The 18,885-nt window shown below is 41.1% G+C and overlaps 1 protein-coding gene across 17 annotated transcripts in view; it reads left to right on the top strand.

Moving 5' to 3' along the window:
- The window catches only part of znf438 (zinc finger protein 438), a 106,609-nt gene extending 95,514 nt beyond the window's left edge, over positions 1-11,095 (top strand). For all 17 annotated transcript variants that reach the window (XM_077508432.1, XM_077508441.1, XM_077508435.1 and 14 more), the window contains 2 exons: positions 6,626-8,371; positions 8,690-11,095. In XM_077508432.1, coding sequence (XP_077364558.1) covers positions 6,654-8,371; positions 8,690-9,266 — 2,295 coding nt within the window. In that variant the 5' untranslated portion in view covers positions 6,626-6,653 and the 3' untranslated portion in view covers positions 9,267-11,095. The remainder of the gene's footprint in view (positions 1-6,625; positions 8,372-8,689) is intronic.
- The last annotated feature ends 7,790 nt before the right edge of the window (positions 11,096-18,885 follow it).

Genomic DNA, 18,885 nt, shown 5'->3' with positions numbered 1-18,885 from the left:
TTGAATGAATAGACAACCACAGGGTTGAAATAGTCTTATTTTCCATGGCTTGTTCTTACATTGTTAAAAATGTATTGCACAGTTGCATCATCTACTTCTGTCTATTTCTTCTGTTGATGGAGGTAGCCAAGCACAGCAGGATACATCACTACAGCTTGTGTATGTTCATGTGTGTAATTCCCAAGAGAAAAAAAATCCCATAGCTCACACTGACCTCATTATAAAAATAGCTCATCTATCCACCCATCACTTTTTTTCCCAATTTTCCCTCTCCTCTGCAATCCCTTATACATTGTGATCCTTTCTACCTTTCTCTTTCTACTTTGTCTCTCTGTCGCTGTTTGCAGTGGATTTAACACAAGATTAAAAGCTTACGCAAGTCTTTGTAACATTAAGGTTTCTCCTGCACCTGTCATTACCAATCTAGTCCTAATCTGGGATCATAAGATTTCTTTTAATCAAGAAACCTTTCAGGGTAACATTTAAAACAGTGGTTCCGTGACGTGCCAACCATGTCCGCTAGCTACAAATCAATCCGCCCTGTCTCCTTGGGCGTTCATCGTTTCTTCTACTTGGTCTCTCGCATCATTTCACCTTGCTTTCTGTCATTAGAGTGCTCACATCCTTACTAATTAACTGCAACAGCAGATATTGTGGACAGGCATGTCTTTGATGGTTGAGTCTCCGAGGACTTTTATAACCTGTTCATTTCTAAGTACTGTACACTATATTGGATATAGGGGAACCACTAGGTGGGACGGACACTCATCCAGTTTCAATATTGCTTAGCCTGTTAAGGGCCGTGGGGTGCTGTAGCTTATCCACGCTGACTTAAGTTGGAAGGCTGACTATAGCATGAATTGGTTACTAGTCAGTCACAGGGCACGTATAGAGACAGACAACTATTTGCATTGAAATTAGGTAAACAAGCTCATTTAGCTACCGGTTGAGATGAAGCACCTGTGGCCAAAGCTAAACGTTGGCAGGGTTTTTACTTTGGACCTGGAAGTCATCTCCGTTCCTCAGTGAAGATCTGCTTCTCATCAACTTGGATCCAAGTAATCACCAAACGTGCTATGCAGGTCTTGGCATTGTTTCGCCTGCAGATCTGTTTCCCAGAGTTTGGACTGTCGAATTCTAACATGAGTCTAGATCCAGTCCTGAAATACTCTATAATTTAGGGCAAGCATGTCAATTCTTTACAAGATGATAAGATGGCTTTCAAAGATCTTGAATATTTGATTTCCTTTGAGTAGCATCACCAACAGCTCAACTGAGGCCAGAAGTGCTAATTTTGTTGCAGATGAGCCCAGTCTCACCTCAACAGGTGAACTGTGTAGATCATCTGCCTTTTCTTTTGAACTTGCACCATGTCTGTAGGAGCAGATGTAATTAAGGAAGTTTTACAACATTTCCATTTGTCTCTCAAGCTGAACCGCAGCCATATGGCCCTCCTCTGCTTGGTACTTTACTCCATTTTAAGTCCTTCAAGACCTTGCATATACACTTTTCTTCGCAGTTACTAGTTTGGTTAAAAGCTCAAAATCTCACTTCTGTGTCCTACACTACATAGGTGATTTATGTCTGTCTGTGTTGGGTTACCCTTGAGGTGTATTACCTTCGCTCCCACCTCTGCCTCTCATTCCTCCTCCTTCCTACCTTGCTGTTTATCTGTCTCTGGGCCCATCACGTCCCTGAACCAGCCGTAATTAGCATCCGCATAACACTGTTTATTTACTCGGGTACTGGGAAAAGGGGAGGGAGGTGAGAATGAAAGAGATCGTTGGAACCAGAAAGCTGAGAAAAGGAAGCGGCGATGAGGGCTGGGAACAGGAAGAGGGAGGAATGATTCACAAAATCAAAGCGCTATGAGACTCTCTTTCATATTGGATGCATGAGATAATGATACTAAGAACGATGTCATGCAAAAAAAAAAAAAAAAAAAAAAAAGTAAAAATTAGATGCACAGAACTTTCCTGCTTCTCTCTGCCTCTCTGCCTTTTCCAGTGTTTCATCTGAGATGCAGAGGGACTAAAATTAGCATGATGGCATCTTCCTTCCGCTCAGATTCCCCGTTGAATTTGTCCAATTGAGTCAAGTGATCATTAAGGCGTTTGTGTCCCAGTAGAGGTTGCAACGATGCCCCTTCTCCCCAAGGCAGTTCTAATATTCACAAAACTCGTTTAAGATGCTGTGAAAGTGTTTATTCCAAATATAGTAATGTTTAAATATTAGAGCTACATCACACACTGCATCGTTGTTTTTGAGAAGAGCATAAAAAACTGCTGATGAATCTAAAGTGGTTTAGTGGTGAGCTAGGTAGAAAGGGGAAGTGCCCCCACTCCCCGGCAGTACAGATGCTTTTTGAATCATGACATGCAAGATTGTTAATCTGCAACACGTTACCCTGTCATTATATCAGTCAAATTATTTTTATTAGATTGACTGAAGTTGACAGGGTACAGTACAAACAAATTTTTACTTGAGAACTCTCCAAACAAACAAAGAGACAATTCCGCAGAAGTACCATCCGGTCCGTCATAATTAAATAATATATCTGCCAAATGTGGCTGGCTACCAACATTAACAGTCAAATCAAACAACAAAGGACAAAATGTGTTTTTGTGATGTTCACGTTTTGTCTCTTTGCTCGGCATCATGATCTTGGAAATTTAAAAAAAAATGTTGCTTTTTTTTTTTTTTTTTTTCTTGGATGGTCCATGGACACCTCTTGCCGACAGCTCTCACTCAACTTACTTTTTTTTTTGTCAAGCTCCCCTCCATTTTTCTTCCACACTCTTTAGTGCTGTTTGACCTATTCGAATGGGTCCAAATGTCACCGCGTAAGGAAAGGTCAGGTAAAGGTTTAGCGTTGCAAAGTCTGGATGACTAAGACAGTCTGGCTGCCTGGGGACGGATAGGGTGTTAACACTTGAGACCACGAACACACATTTCTAGACATGCTCTTGGACTCGCTGCTGTCACCTTCACTCCACATTGATGCCACTCACCTCCAGATCCGTTTGTCGTATTAATTGGCTTTGTGCAAGCTCGTAAATATGCTTATTTGGTTCATCTGTGGATTATTATTATTAACTTTTTGTGGATGACTGACAGTTTAGCTGAAAAGTGAGTCAAAGGTTAGGATTTTATGGCATCCTGCCTTCAATAGGCAACTTTTGTACTTAGTGTTTGACCAACATCCACATCCATTTAGCGAATGCATATAAATTTATACAGATGAATGTGAACAGTTTAATTTGTATTGATGTGTCCATTTAAGTCCGTTTAAGGGATACCACGAGGAATTGTGGGTTAGCAGTGGGGGTCTCAATATCGATTCATTTTCATCCCCATGCAGGTTAAATCGGCATGGTCCTAATTGGAATGGATTTCTCCTGTGCATTGATTTGCTCAGGTGACAGTGGATGACATATGGTCGTGTGTTTGTTTGCACATGCCATGCATACCATATGGCGCTGTGATAGAGAAAGAGAGAGTGCAACACCTTTCGTTGTTGCCCAATGAAAAGACAGAAGTAGCAGCTGGATGCTATCAAATACCCATTTGTGTGTCTTTCTCGCTGTTTCATCCAGCCTGAGCCATAGGACAAATCGAGGACTTCTGCAAACACCGATGGCGATTTCATTTTCCCCATGACTGCACTTGCTATGGACACAAGAGAGCTTAACTCTCCTACACACGTACGCACGCAGTTTTGCACTTGGCTTAAGTTGAAGACTGTTTTTACCAACTGCCGTTGAGCAGTTTGGATACATGGAGGAAAAGGCAACCTCAAACACATAACACAGATGGGGAGGGGGGTGGGCAGGTTAAGAGTAAATACTTTTACCCAAAAGACAACTGGTACAAATATTCAGATGTATTGACCTCTCGCACAAGTTCGCATGTAGGAAGAGGATTGTGAAAGATGGCTGCTTGACATGGCTTCTCACAGCCGGCTGGCCCCGACCCCCCATGATCTGCCCTCTTATCTAGCCTAGATCCTGGCCTTTCATCTGCGCCAAAACCTGGGGGAGTTTGGCCTCTGCTGTGTTTTTACCCCTCCCTCTCACAAACACGGACACGTATTTAATTCCAGACCAGCTCCATCTCTAGACCCTATCTTTGGGTTCCAGATGAGCATTGCTTTCCCCTACTAGGGAGATAACAAGCCTCACAACTATGCTCTCTGCTGTCCTCGCCTCAGAATACAAGTCAATCTATGCCATCGAGCTCAATTGTAGACTTCATCTCCTCTTTGACTTCTTTTACAAAAAAAAAAAAAAAAAAAAAATGTGGAACCAATACCAGTACAATTCAATTTGAAAATGAAGGGACCAAAATAGTGTGGTTGCACAAGGGAGCATTTTCAGCCAATTACATAATCATGTTAAAACTCGTGCTTAGGACTAGGCAGTTCACACCATTTCAAGAAACTGCACTGCAAATATGGTAAAACCTTTTTTTGAAGCCGTACATTTTTGCATGTGTCCCAGCTCTTTTTGGTTTTGTTGTTTTTATTATATGGTCACTTGGTCTGCTCACACACTGGCCTCCTATTCAACCCTGACCTCTTCCATACATAAACATACGTTCCTCACCTCTCACCCTCTGGCTTCACCTGTTAATCTGTTTCCCCTTTCCCTCTGTCCCCTGCATTCTCTACCAAAACACACACACACACACGCACACAGGTTTTCCGCATCATCCTAGCCATGACCTATGACCCCAGTCAGATTAAACCTGATGGCATTTAAAATCCAACAGCCGATTGAGTGGAATCTGTGACCTCCACATGTATTTGTCTTTTATTCCCTGTATTTGATTCCCTCATGATCGGCCATTTTAAGCCTAATAATCATGTACGTCAGATCCCCTTAACAAGTTGATACCACATCATTCTTTTGCTCATTGTTGACTTTGTAAAATAGTAAGACCCTTTTTTTGTCCACACGGTTTTAAGTTTGAAACCTCATATTTTAAGTATTTCAATGCTTTGCTGTGTTATTCCACGTCTCATAAAATCCTGCTATAAAATTTAAAGCTGGGCACGGGAACATTGCTATAGAGTAAAATATGGGGGGGAATGAAAGTGTAGTTAGATGAGACTGAGCTTCAGAAGTTCACAGCGGAAGGCAAATTTATTGGATTACTATATCAAATCATCTAACTTATTTTGAATTGGTAAAATGTTTAGATCATATTCTAACGTAATAAATAAGCTCCCCATCCAGATCTCATTCAGGCGTCACAAAAGACAAATTTATGCATCTCGTTTTATATCAAGGCAACTATCATCAATTGTAGCATTACAATTTCCATTTAGTACAGTAATCAGATGTCTGTAATTTTATGATGTTTCATATTTAACCTTGTATTTGTTGAATAACTGTTTCCAAGTCATCAATGACTGTATCTTGGCTAATAAAGGTGATTCAGATTCTGATTTAACAGGCAGGCTGTTATTTTTTTTTTTTTTTAGCCATTAATGCTCACCATTCCTGTAAACATCATATCTTATTTCAAACTTTCACTTTAGTGGAGTGAATTTCGCATCCCTTGGTTTTATTCCGCTGAGTGTTCAGCCACAGTAACAATCAAAATACTATCAGCTGTCTACTCTATATAGAAAAGGAATACTTCCAAATTTTATGGAGCTGTCATGTGGTCAGGTACTGTGTAAATATTCTTTGCACAAAAACACTTCCAGCTGTTAAACAGTGTGCCTTTTGCTGTTTCTCATTACTGGCTTTTCTTGAAAAAGATGTTATCTCTATCAAGTTTCTATTGTATTGTTGCAGTGTTTTTGTGATACCTCCAGAATTCTTTTGGTATTAGTGTGGATTTGGAATAATGGCCGTTCTAAATGATTCCGCGGAAATCAATGTGAAATTGAACCCGTTGCATAATCTTTTTACTGTAAGGCTTTGATGCATTCCAGTGTTATCTTCTCCACCTTTTGATACAACGATGTGGTATTGATTTATGGGAATACTGTTTTAATTTAGCACTTATTGTAAAGACTTAGCTTGAGCAAATTGAGATGGTAAAAGATTTTGTTGCACTCGAAAAAATATAATGAATTGATATGATAACCATGGAATGTTACTAAATGCTAAGAAGAAAAGTTGATAAAATAATCCAGGCATAAAAATTTGAGGGCCATCATTGTTTTTAAATATTGAGAGATGAGGGGCAAATTCTCAGGCTCTAATAGCTTTACTTTCCAGGAAGTGAGTTGGGGGTGATGCAAGGAATTCACTGCAATGGCCCAGCAGGAAGTACAACTACACGCTGAGTTCAAATCAAAGAGGGCATTCTGTCCTTAGTCTCGGAGGACAAGATAACTGCTATGTGTGACCAAAGAGATATGGCTAAACGGACAGCTTGTCACACTAGTGCAGATATATATTTATTTTTTGTCTATTTGATTTTCCTATTTGAGTTGCACACCGTGAAATTAAAATGACATCCAACTGTTCATGAAAATGTTTCCCAAAGGAGATGTCTCTAAAATGTTATTTTAACGTCCACCAACATCGTGCTGCAAGGCTGTTATCTACAGTCTTTGGAAGTTTGGTTCCAAGTAATATCTAATACAGCTATTCTATCTGCCTTTCAGCTGGTTTCCAGTGAATCCAGCCATTCAAATGAAGAGTCTTCAGTTCCGCAGCATCGCCCCCAAGGCCCCATTCATTGTGCCTTCCCCATCCTCTGCAGTCCTAGCCTGCCAACCTCCCGCTGCCCTACCTGAAGCAAATAGTGGCTCCACCCCTAAATCCATCGTTGTGCCTACTCAGAACTATGCACTGATGCAAATAGCTGGTCAGGAGGGCACGTTCTCTCTGGTGGCACTGCCCCCTCCTGTCTCCTCTCAGACAACACAGCAACAACCTCAACAAACCCAGTCCATCCAAAAGAATCTCAAGCTGCCCATACCCAGGTACAAGCCTGTGAGGAGAGCAGCGACCACAGATAAGGTTAGAACAACACCTATAGCTCTAAAGGTGAAAACTTCCTCTGGGGTTGCTGTGACAAAAAAAGTGAGCAGCACACCATCACTGATTAATGAGAAGAAAGAGGAGTGCACAGTCACTCAAAATCAAAAGGAGGAACAATCGGAGCAGGTCATTTTAATAGATACGGCACCTTCTGAAATCTCTGCCCCTGTCATTTTACCAGACAATGCTGTCCTGTACCCAGGGTCCCAATTAGAACAACCTCCAGTTAAAACTGAACAATCTGCAATCACGGGTGTTGCTAAAAATCTATGTCCACCTTCTACTCTCCCAACTGCCCTCAAAACTTCACCGGCCAAATCTCAAGAGCAAAGTGGTTCTATGATGAGAATGTGCCAATCTAAGTCTGGGGCTGCACAGCTTCCAGACGGCATCGCTGTTCTTTCTGCAGCCATCTTCGGAAAAGCGGTGCAGATTGTCTCTTCCCCTCCTAAGGGTAAAGTGCCCATCCTACCCTACTCTAAAATGAAGCCCACACTCATTCCAGCTGCCAAGCTTAACTTGTCCCAAGATAAGGATTGCTTAAGCGGATCAGATCCCATGATCCCCAAAGATCCTCCATTATCGATCCACGAAACATCTCAAGCTCAGGCTCATCAGCCCCAGAATAAAAACCCACTCATGAGTAGCCTTCAGAAACTGCCGGGAAAGAAAAGAGGAAGAAAGAGAAAGACAATGGAGGATATATTAGCATATGATGCCCGAAAGAAGAGATCTTTGGCCTTTTTTCGTAGAAGGATCCCTGAAAAACCAGCAGTAGTCATGCCAGGTTCCAAGCAAAAGGAAGTTGACATTTCAAAGAAGTACCGAAGCATTCAGCCCAAGCCAGTGTTTGTCATGGAGGCAATTCCCAAGTTACTTAGCTTGCCTGCTAATGCCAGTACTTCAGATGGTCAAGAACCAGAGCTTTTACCGAGTCAACAACAGTTCCTCACACCCACCGCGACTAAGGACCAAGATAGTCCTACCGAAAAAACCCTGGTCGCTCTCGATCTGAGCACTACGTCCCATTCCAGAGTTTTTGTCAGCAGCAATTCAATTCATCGTTGCCCCACCTGCAGCCGCTGCTTCCAATTTAAGCATCACCTCCAGAGCCACATGAACAGTCACACCAGCAGTCGGCCATATGTCTGCCCGATGTGCCGCAAAGCGTACACGCATTCTGGCAGCCTGAGCACCCATATGAACCTTCACCATTCTGAGGCTCAATCTCGTCGGCCTGTGAGCTGTGAGTTCTGCAAAAAGGCCTTTGGATACATGGGCGTGTATTTCAATCATCTGCGAAAGGTGCACAATGTCTTGCTTACAATGGAGCCGTCCATAAAACGTCATGAGGAAGATGTTGAGGGGTAAGATGATTCTTGTCTAATTTTATCTTTCGAACTATATAGAGTGGTGCCTTGAAATAGAAGTTTAGACCTTGTCAACACGTGGCCGTGTATTTTGTAAATGGAAGATATTTTTCTGCGGTTTGCTCTATCACAGTGCCCCAAAGATTTTCTTCATTAAATACTAAAGTTTCTGAAAACTCGCAGAATGAACAAAGGAGTTGTTTTTTTTTTCTTTAAATGCTAAGATAGAATTTTAAAGTGAACCAGTCAACTTCCTGTTCAACATATTCAAAGTTGTTCCGCCTCGTAATATAATTACCAATTCTGTCCCAACAGGGGCGACTCCAAAACACGGATTGAACAGGATCCTGTGGAGCTGCAGATAAAATGTGGCCGCTGCCAAGTGGTCACTCCGAGTTTTGCCAACATGAGGATGCACCTTGTGTATGTTCATGGCGAGGAGGTCCTAATCCAACTTCAGGAGGATCAACCCTCGCCGGGTGGTCTTAATGCTGAGGAAGAACTGTTAAAGCGCGTTGTACATTACTGGAGGCAGCCCACCAAGAAGGACAACCTCATCAAGTGTAGCAACTGCGACGAGGAGTTCTTCTCGTTTGCTAAACTCAAGAGGCACATGATGTTCCACCACTGTGGAAGTGAAGAGGAGGACAGCAAGACTTTCTCGACGTCACCTGGTGACGGATGCTTTGGGGTACTTGCAGCAGGTTCTGCCTTTAACTGTGTACTTTGCAGCAAGGTGTTGGATACTAAAGAAGCAGTTGTGGAGCACTGGAGGGGTCACCACCACTGTGAGCAACCCAGCTTACTTTGGGCGGCCCTGAGCTCCTACTCGGGCCTGGAAGACGATGAGGCCAACAGGGATTTGGACACTCTTGTTCCAAGTCCACATTAGCCTGCTCAACATGGGGCCCATTTACTGTAGCTTGTCATCATATTCCAGGGTGTCCCCCGGGAAACTTCTGAAGCCTGGTGGTTGTGGATGGGCTGGGAATCAAAAGCGGGAGGAGGGCGGAGCAAGAAAAGCCTGTATCTGCCGCCAGGCCCATAAAGCACTGGGGGAAACCCTGTATTCACTCAGTTGTAAGTTTCAGTAAGGTAGGAATTCAGAGTGGGTGTTACGGTTGGATTTAGTGGGAGGAAAAAAAAATGTTTCAGTTAATAGACATAAGGTCAAAGATTCCAAATTTATTAACAATGGTCTTGTTCCATTTGTGGCACTTTTTGTTTTGTTTTTTCGTGTTAAATTTAATGCTTATTTAAATACAGTAAAGCAGTTAAACATATCTAAATTTCCTCCATTCACGGTCGAGAATACTTTTAGTTGTCTTTAGTAAAACAAGAGCACGTTATTCCACAATATTTTCCAGGTTATTCTATGACTTTATTCAGGAAAACAAGACCTCAAAATGATTTGCATGGTGCGACACCCAATAGGAAATCTTCATTTTTGTTTTTGTTGCCTTTTGTATCAACTGAGGGGTGTAAGTAGTTCAGTTAGAGACTACTGAAAGATGACCCGTGTCATAAGGTTAAAACCACATCAGATTCTATACCTATATTGTTACAGTAATGTAAAAAAAAAAAAAAACAGAATTAAAGGCAGCGTTTGGGGTCTTACGTAGGAGTATTTGGGCAACATTGGATTAAAGTCCCACACCAGTGCAGGTCTTTTTCCCATAATATTAATTAGTTCCTAATATTGACTATTAGACGTAATCTTTCAATATTGACTTTTACCCTCATGAATTCTCATTAAGTATTTGCATATTTTTCCTATTGTGTGGTTCTAATACCTCTTTGTAGGGTCAGTTGTCAACTTGAACCCAACAGCACACCTGACCAGCACTCATGTGACTGCCTTTGTGGCCTTGAAAAGTCTAAACAAAATACTCCATGTGTTACGTGGCTTCAGTTTGGTGGCCAAGACTTCTCGACTTGTTGATTGCCAATTTGTGTATTCTGTGATATGCCAAGGTTCTCTTAACATAAGTGATTGTACAAATGTGTTTAAGCGTATAACCACTGACATGATACTGTTTTAGCTAGTTAATGTTGTTGCCAGCTCTTGTGTGCACATGAGGAAATGAACTCTCAAGAGTTCATGTACTGTTGTCCAGAAAAATATGCTATTTTATACTAGATTATTACAGAGGTCTTTTGGTATGCTTGTGTTAAATGTTATGTCACTGAGCTGTTTGAATCCAATTTAGTTTCTTGCTGGGGAGATTCCACAGTAAAAATGTCTTTTCATATGAAGAAAAAAAAATGACAGGGTCAAATGAATGTACGTAAAAATCCTAGTATACATATTTAGATATATAGATGTAATCTATAGATACTTTATAGATATATTGTGAAAATTATAAATATATATATTTACAAATATATTTAGATGATCTGCTGCTCCGTTTGGTCACAACAGAACACATTTGCCCACAGTGTGGCACTAAACTTTGAATTGATAATAGGCTAACACCAGTGTACTAGTGCTCATTGAATGCCTGCGTGCGTCTTTTTTGTTTTTGTTTTACCCCCCCTCAAGCCTCAACACCAATAAGTAAAGAAATGGTATAATTTTTTTTGAACGTTTAAATTCCTCAATAACGTAACATCCAAAAGTAAAATTTAAAAAAGGGTCGTGTTTGTGCTCGTTTCTGTACCCTGAGAGCCAGTTGTTTAACTTGTTTCTGAAAATAAAAACATGCTTTGCTGTGAAAGTTTTCGAATGCCTCTTAATCTTGTAGTGTGTATTTTTAATTTGTTAATGGAGGCTGTACTGAATTTTGCTACAAATGGTGTTTTGTTTTAAGGACTGTGCTTATGGGGTACTTAATTGGATGTATACTTTTTTTTTAAATTACTGCTACTGCCTTCTCAACTTTTGGGTATTAACTTTGTCAATGCAATAACCCTGTAAAGGACAAACGGCTGACAAAACAAAAACAAAACGGCTGAATCTTAATGGAGGACCAAAAATGCAGAATCATATTTTAATATAGGTTTTTATTTTAGCCTCCTTTTTTTTTTTTTTTTTTTTTTTTTTTTTTTTTTTTTTGGGTTATTTTTGGTCCTCCATATCATAAGGTATCAAGGTATTGATACCCAAAACTCACAACTAGCCATCCCCTAACTGCTCCCTAAGTCGTCATGGTAACGGAAGCTGTTTCCACTCTCGAGAGCAATAAGCAGTACTGTGTATAACCCTCGGGCCTTGTTCGATTTTAGTACCCTTTCAGCTTGTTCAGGGACATTTTTGAGTGTGTTCTTTGCTAACATCACCTCATTAAGCGTTTATCTTTTAACCCTTTAAATTTCACTTGCATCTCCTGAAGAAATGATATTGATTTGAAGCTCAAAATGGTCTTGTTGCCCAAACTAATTTGCAGAGATGGACAATTTACAAAATTATTATTATTCATAAAATTGATCCGTCATTCATCGTCAGTGCCCTGGTTACACTTCAGTCATCGTCAGTCCGTCATTTTATTTTAACTACGCTTATATCAGCACTTTGTCGCCACTATTTTAACACCAACAGCTCGAGGTGGGCATTAAGTCAAGACTGACAGCAAAACGGGCGTCCTTCAGTGACCGACTGACAGTCCATCAGTACTGATGGAATGCCCACCTCCAGAGTTCCCATTGTATCAGCAGCTCATAAGTTTGCTTATTTTGTCTGACAATCTAAATGCAGTAGAGACGAGGAGACAGAGGAATGTGAGGTTATCAGGTTCCAAGCAGAGCATTTGAACAATAGCAGTATTCCTTTTGATTGCTTCATATTTAATAGATGAGGCCGATGCCTGCTAGTCGTCTTGTTCTCAAGCGACATGAAACTCCACTCTTTTCAAGTCCCAAAAGACAGAAGAGAGGAAAGTAAGTTAGATGGATAGACGCTATATCCGTGCCATGGCCGTGTCGAATGCAGGTGTTTGAGCTCTTAATTGTTTTGGAAGCACATGATTGTGTGTCACAGGTCAAAGGGCACCTTCGGGCAGGGTTTCTGCAGCTCGTCAAAGACAAAACCTTGTCAACCGTGGCCTTTATTCCCCTTTATTTTCTTCTACTTTGCAAAGATTCAAAAGGTTCTAAATGAGCGACTTCAGGTGGTGCTTCAGCCGCCGAAGGTGCGACATCAGTTACACATGGCAGGCGCAGATGAAAAGAAGTGCGCTATACATTGATGCATATTTCTCTTTAATCAGAGTCAACGCGCGGCACAGCCGTCACACAAGCGCTCTCACCTCTGCGTGGCTCTCAGGGGGACCCGTCTGATCAAAGCCTCCCCCCTCTACTTTGTGATCAGTGAGAACGAAGAACTGAAGCTTTCTTTTTCTTTCTTTGGGTCCGATTCTTTGTGATTTCTCCCTCTGCACACCTTGTGAGTTGGCCTTGGACTTAAACTTTGTGTGTGTGTGTGTGTGTGTGGGGGGGTGTATAGGGCATTTCACCATTTCAATGTGTACTTCCAGGTAACAAATGTATTAGCTTTCTCTGATAGCACCTTTAGAAAACAGGCCCCTACATGTTTGACCAAGGTAGAGTGATTTTGATAAAAAGGTAAAACCAGTTTTAGCTTTCTCTTCACTGTCATTTGTATATTTAGTGTCAGTCAAAAATAAGTTAGGCTACCTGAAGTAAACTAGGAGCAAAAAAACAAATTTTAATCCGCAAAACCAATGTTGCTGAAAAGATCTTGGGAAAAAAGGAACAACATTTTGTCAATATGGCAAAAATGACCACTTGTTTCACACTCAAAACAATAATGTCCTGTGATTTACTTTTTTTTTTTTTTTTTTCTTAATTGAAGGAATCTCAGACCATTTCCTTAAATGTGGCTCGAATTCTAAAGAAGATGCACCGATATCACAAGCTATATGGCTACCGGACTCCTACGCCATCGCTAGCAACAGACGACGACCATTATCCACGTGGGACGGCAACGCAAAGGGAGCCTAACGAAGACACCAACGGTATTATCGAAATTACACGGTATGATAAAAAAAAAAACGAAAATGACTTGATACAACTTTCGCCGGCGTCGTAGAAATTGTAGTATGTTAGCCTAAAAGTTGGCGTGCTAGCATAATTTGGAAATGAGCCTCTAAGCCTAATGCTAAGCCTCTAAGCTTAATGATCATGTCTGTATCGTCTCACCAAGTTCTGCTAGATTGAGTTTTGTTCCTTTGAATAATAATAATAATTTTAAAAAAAAACTTATCAGAGTTACACTTTAGGTCAGCACTTCTTGACTACTAGTTTCCTGGTGCCCATTGTTTACAAACATTCGGAAATGGTCTATTTTCATCTCCTATGTAAAACAGGGCGGAAGCAAAACCTTGCGCACCAAGACCCAAAAAGGGAAAGCTGGCATGACTGAAACAGCAGAGATTTATAGGAGCATAAAAATGTGATCCACTGACCATTGCGAACATCTAAAGTGGCGGTGTAATGTGAGCGCAAGACGCAGTGTTTTGTTGAACATGAGCTCCACTCCTCTTCACTCACTCCCCACTAGTAGTTGCCAGTCTGTCTTGATACGCTAACATGTGTGACGACTCTGTCGGCACATGCGGCGTGTCGGTGATATGTGTGCTCATTCATCAAAGTGATTCTATGGTTACATGAAAGATTTATAAAGCGCCTACATGTCAGGACCTACATGTACAAAACGGTAGGCCCATAGTTAGGTGCCCGCCCCTCCCCGTGTGTCTCGTTTTCAATATGGACACGTGAGCCGCCCTTCCTTTCCCCTGCTGCCTCGGTACTGGTCTCAGGTTTCAAAGTGTCCCGTCTCCCTTGGCCCTCAGAGATTAGTCATCTAATGAGCAGCAGGGCTGATCAGGTGAATAATTGATGACGGGCGGCTGGAGAAAGTCATCGATCCGTTGGAGCTCCAAATGGAGTAGAGAGGCAGACACCTCAGGAGGACAAGCTGGCACGGATACCACCAAACTAAAGTCTTGGTCTGTTAGAGGCCAAACCACATGCAGTACAGTTGCTTCCAAAAGTATTAGAATGGCATAGTCGATTTTGTTTTTGTTGTATACTGAAGGCGTATTCAGATCAAAAGATAAATATGAGACAAAAATTCAGAATTCCATTTGAAATTTGATTACTTTTCCAGGCCATTCCTCTCTTCAGTCTCCTTGAACCTACTGCAAAGCCTTTGAAACGTCATTTGAATGTATTGGTAAAAATATTCGAACTAGAGGGTGACACGGGAGTGGATTTGCACTCCCGTCCCATTCCTGGAAATTTGGTGGAAAAGCAAAATCTTGTCCCAACTCCCCGTGAAAACGACTCCTGTTCCGTACTGCCTCCGTTCAGAATGACTCCCACTTCCCTACTACTCCCATTTTGTAGGTCATCTACATAAAAAGGAATTTTTTTTTTTTTTTTTACCCTCCTCGATAATCACACTCCCGTCTTGCTCCCGTAAATGTTTTATCCTGTCTGTCCCAATCCCATGATTAAATTGACTCCATCGCGTGGTTTCCTCCAAAAAATGTCGGCCTCTAGTTCAAATGTAAAATGCATACACGATTGGGTTAAGGTCTGACGATTGACTTGGCCACAATAACACCGTCTGTCACCGTCATTTTATACAAACAAATTGGTCCAGAAGAAACATTTTCTATGAGTAATATAATCTGCCCGGTTCCTTCACAAGTGCCGTTTATAATTCCTATAAATACTAATGCTTGTATTCAAGCTGACTAAAAGTAAATCTAATAAATGTATCCGCCAAACAACATTCCTCTCACTTTACAACTGCATGCAAACAAACGGGCCCCTAAATTACCTAAACAAGTCACGAAAAGATTAATAAATTATGAGCGTCTGAACAGCATCTCAACACATTTGTCAGTAACGACTCATAATTAAGACTGTAAAGTATGAGCAGCAGATTGTATCATGGCTGTGCAGCAGCTGGGTTATGGCTGAATGGATGCAAATGGCTAAAAAGTTTTTTTGTTTTTGTTTTTTTTTTGTGTGTTTTTTTTGTTTTTTTATGTTCAAAAAACAAAACCAATGTTCAGGGGCTTATAATGAACCAGGCACAAAAACGGAAGCTCCGCTTTCTTTTCCTCCTCATGTATTCCATGTTTATATATTCATAGACGCCTCATGTGGAAGTTGATAGAAAGATAAGAGAAACAAACTCTCCTGGTTCAAATCATCCACCTTAACTAAACATACCATCGCCACGACTCCACTTCCAGTCTGGATCCATTTAAAGCATCCTGAAGAGCATGAGAGATGACTGCACACTTCCCAAAGCCAAAAAAGCAGAAATATGCTTTTGATTTGTATTTCTGCCAAGCTTGGCTCCATACATTCCAGCAAGTGCTTACACTACATGAGGTGATGGACAGCTTACAGAATATTACGGAGATTTCCTTCCTTCGTGCCGGCTTCAGCTGAGGTTCAAGAAATGCTCAGCGTGTGTGCGTGCGTGCGTGAAACATCAGGTTTAACTCTTCGAATGTAAATATGGTTGCAATTTCATTTCCATCTGTAACCCAGCAGGAGATTGCCAAGGCAGATGATTGGATCACTCAACCTTTTAACATGTATGACACCTATTAAAATAGTTGGGCACCAACCACTTAAGCTGGGTTCAAACCTGGAAAACTTTGCTCCAGTTTTTCTCATTTGTCACGTAGGTACGGAAGCGTGGAACTGCCAATGTGGAGTCAAGTTTTGACTGCATCAAACGTACCAAGTTGTTCAAATGTATTGGTAAAGTCGTTTGAATGTATTTATAAAACATAGGTTAAATAAATATCACAACATTTTTTTTAATTCCCATAATGCAACGGAGTATTAACTTGCGCATGGCATCATGGGGAAAATTACATTACATTCGAACAACTTTAGCAAAATGTTCGAACGACTTGGCAGCAATTTTGAACGAATTTATCAGTACCTTCAAACAACTTTATCAGTGCGTCTGAATTACTTTACCAAGATGTTAAAAAAAAAAAACTTTATTATGTTCATACAACTTGGCAGCACATTCGAACGAACGTTTGAACGACTTTACCAAGCTGTTTGAATAACTTTTATCATTACGTTCAAACGACGACCACTACGTCCGAACGACTTATCAAGGCGTTCAAACCACTTTATCTTTATGTTCATGCAACTTGGCAGCACGTTCGAACTACTTAACTAAGACGTACGAACGTTATGTTCAAAACACTTTACCAAAACATTCAAACAATTTTGTTGCTACTTTCAAACCGCTTTCACTAACACGTTCAAACGACTTTTCAGTACGTTTGAACATAGCCCAGTCAAAACCGTTTACTCCACATTGACAGTTTCACACTTCCATATATAGGCAACCATAATCATTTATACTTGAATATTAATCTTAACTGGCGGTGAGATACAAACTGACCTAAGTTTTTAGCATTTAGCCTACATTTTACCAATACGTTCGAACGACATTACCAATACATTTGAATGACTTTGCAGTACGTTCGAACAACATAGCCCAGTCAAAACTTTTTATTCCACCTTGGCAATTCCACGCAGCGCCTGCTGCTGGATACGGTTGGACATGACACCCAACGCCCCTAAGGCCACTTGTCACCCGATTCTCACTTGGCTCGTGGACATTATGTTGGTGACATTGCTCCAAATGGGCCTGCCCCCGCTCTCCTTTTCCATGTCGCTTCAGTGGGGAATCCTCTCCGGGATGCTGCTCGTTGCCTTCCCGTCCAGATGGTCAAGAGCTCCCGGTGTTCAGCGGGGCAGGCGCCATTGGCCCAAGGGAACTCCTGCCATCTGTTCCAATCTTCCCCTCACTTCTCATCTGACTCAAAGTCTGCCATCCACTTCATGTACAGGCTCGTAATCTCGCATGCTATTTCTGGATTTATCCTGTCATGTTTTGCCTGTATTTCCAAAACATCAGTTCAGAATCCCGATGAAAACATTTATTTCACGACATATTTTTCCCATTACTTTTCCTGTCCGGATCACATCTCCTATTCTCCTCGAGTGTGTCAACATTTGCACGTGTGTGTCCAACAGTGTTTGAAATGAGACGGAGAGCATCTTTCCGGAGTCATCTCAGCTCGGGGGAATACGGCGAGATAACCGGATGCTAATGCCGACACTTTGCCTTTGGGGAATTACTGAGCGGTAACCTACATTCACCGAGTTGTCTCCTACATGAGGTTAATGAATCAGGCCTGCTGGAAGGGCGAACGCGCTCTCTCCGCACGAGGATGTCCGCACGCGCGCGGCTAATAACCATCATCAATACAATAGTTGTAGACACAGCTCACAACAAGGATGTCTGTGTTTGCTGTAGCGCAAAAGCTAACGAGGTTTGCGAGTAAGAAGCCATCTGAATCGCTAATTCGGTTACGCAGTCTGGCTCCAAGGAGTCGTGGCTGCGTGGGTAATAAGAGGAGCGCTTTTCTGCATAGAAATGTGTTTGAATGTTTGCATGAAAGAGATATACTTGGGTGCATTATCCCTTTTTTTGGTTTTTTTTCTACCTGAAAATGACAACAAATATGCTGGCTGCATTAGGGATGCTATATCCACTCTGAAAACTGCTTGGTTAAAAGTAACCAAATTGGCTGAAATAGCTAATCTAGCAACCGGCAATGTTGGGTTATTTAAACCCAGCACGTTGGGGCAAGACCCGCTACTTGTGTCAGTTAGACCCAACTCTGGTTTTGTACAAAACAACTTTATAATACTAACCCAAGAAATTGGTTCGTTTAGTGACAAAACAAACCAAAGTAAAATTGTCAAATTGACCCGTTTTTTTTTTGTTTTTAATCAGGTTATTAACGTTTTCAAGGATGATAAATGATAAAAGCCTTGTCACATTAAATCTAATTCACACAGCGTCAATAAACAAAAAAAGATATATTGTCAAAGTCACTGTTGTGCAAAAAAATTTATCTTCACAAAAAGCTTGTTTTCTCTATTTATTTTTGTTCTATTTTCGCTTATGTCACTGACATGACCTATTTTCGAATGGCGATTACTAAAGAACGGACTAAGGTAGAAACAGACTTTTTTTTGTGTGTGTGTTTATGTAGTTGTAGTGCACAATATTTTGTTGAAAGATGAGTGAAAATGCTCAAATTCGGCTAGCACTGTTGGAGTTGTTTTTTGGATAATGTTTGGCAGTCAAAGATTTAAGAATCAACTTACCCCTCTTATAACATTTTCTAAGAATATTACATAAAATTGTCAACTTGTGTCAACAAGCCGTGACCAAAATGACAATCAGCTTCAGCATTTCAGCCCCATCTGCTGGGTCAAAAATAACTAACCCAACCTTGGGTAAAAGGTGTCAGCCCACCTTCCACATGTGCAAGTCTTGAGTCCTGTTGTGATGTTTTGTTTTTGTTTGTTTGTTTGTTTTTATGGTGTGGCTGTATGTGGTGATGTTTTTTTTCCCAGTTTCATACTGTGCCTTGGTTTTCACTCTCCCCCTTGTTTCTTTTTTCATCTAAGAAACCCGTGTCACT

The sequence above is a fragment of the Festucalex cinctus genome, chromosome 20 (genome assembly GCF_051991245.1).
Source record: "Festucalex cinctus isolate MCC-2025b chromosome 20, RoL_Fcin_1.0, whole genome shotgun sequence".
Taxonomy (NCBI): Eukaryota; Metazoa; Chordata; class Actinopteri; order Syngnathiformes; family Syngnathidae; genus Festucalex; species Festucalex cinctus.
This window is presented reverse-complemented; position numbering and strand designations above follow the sequence as displayed.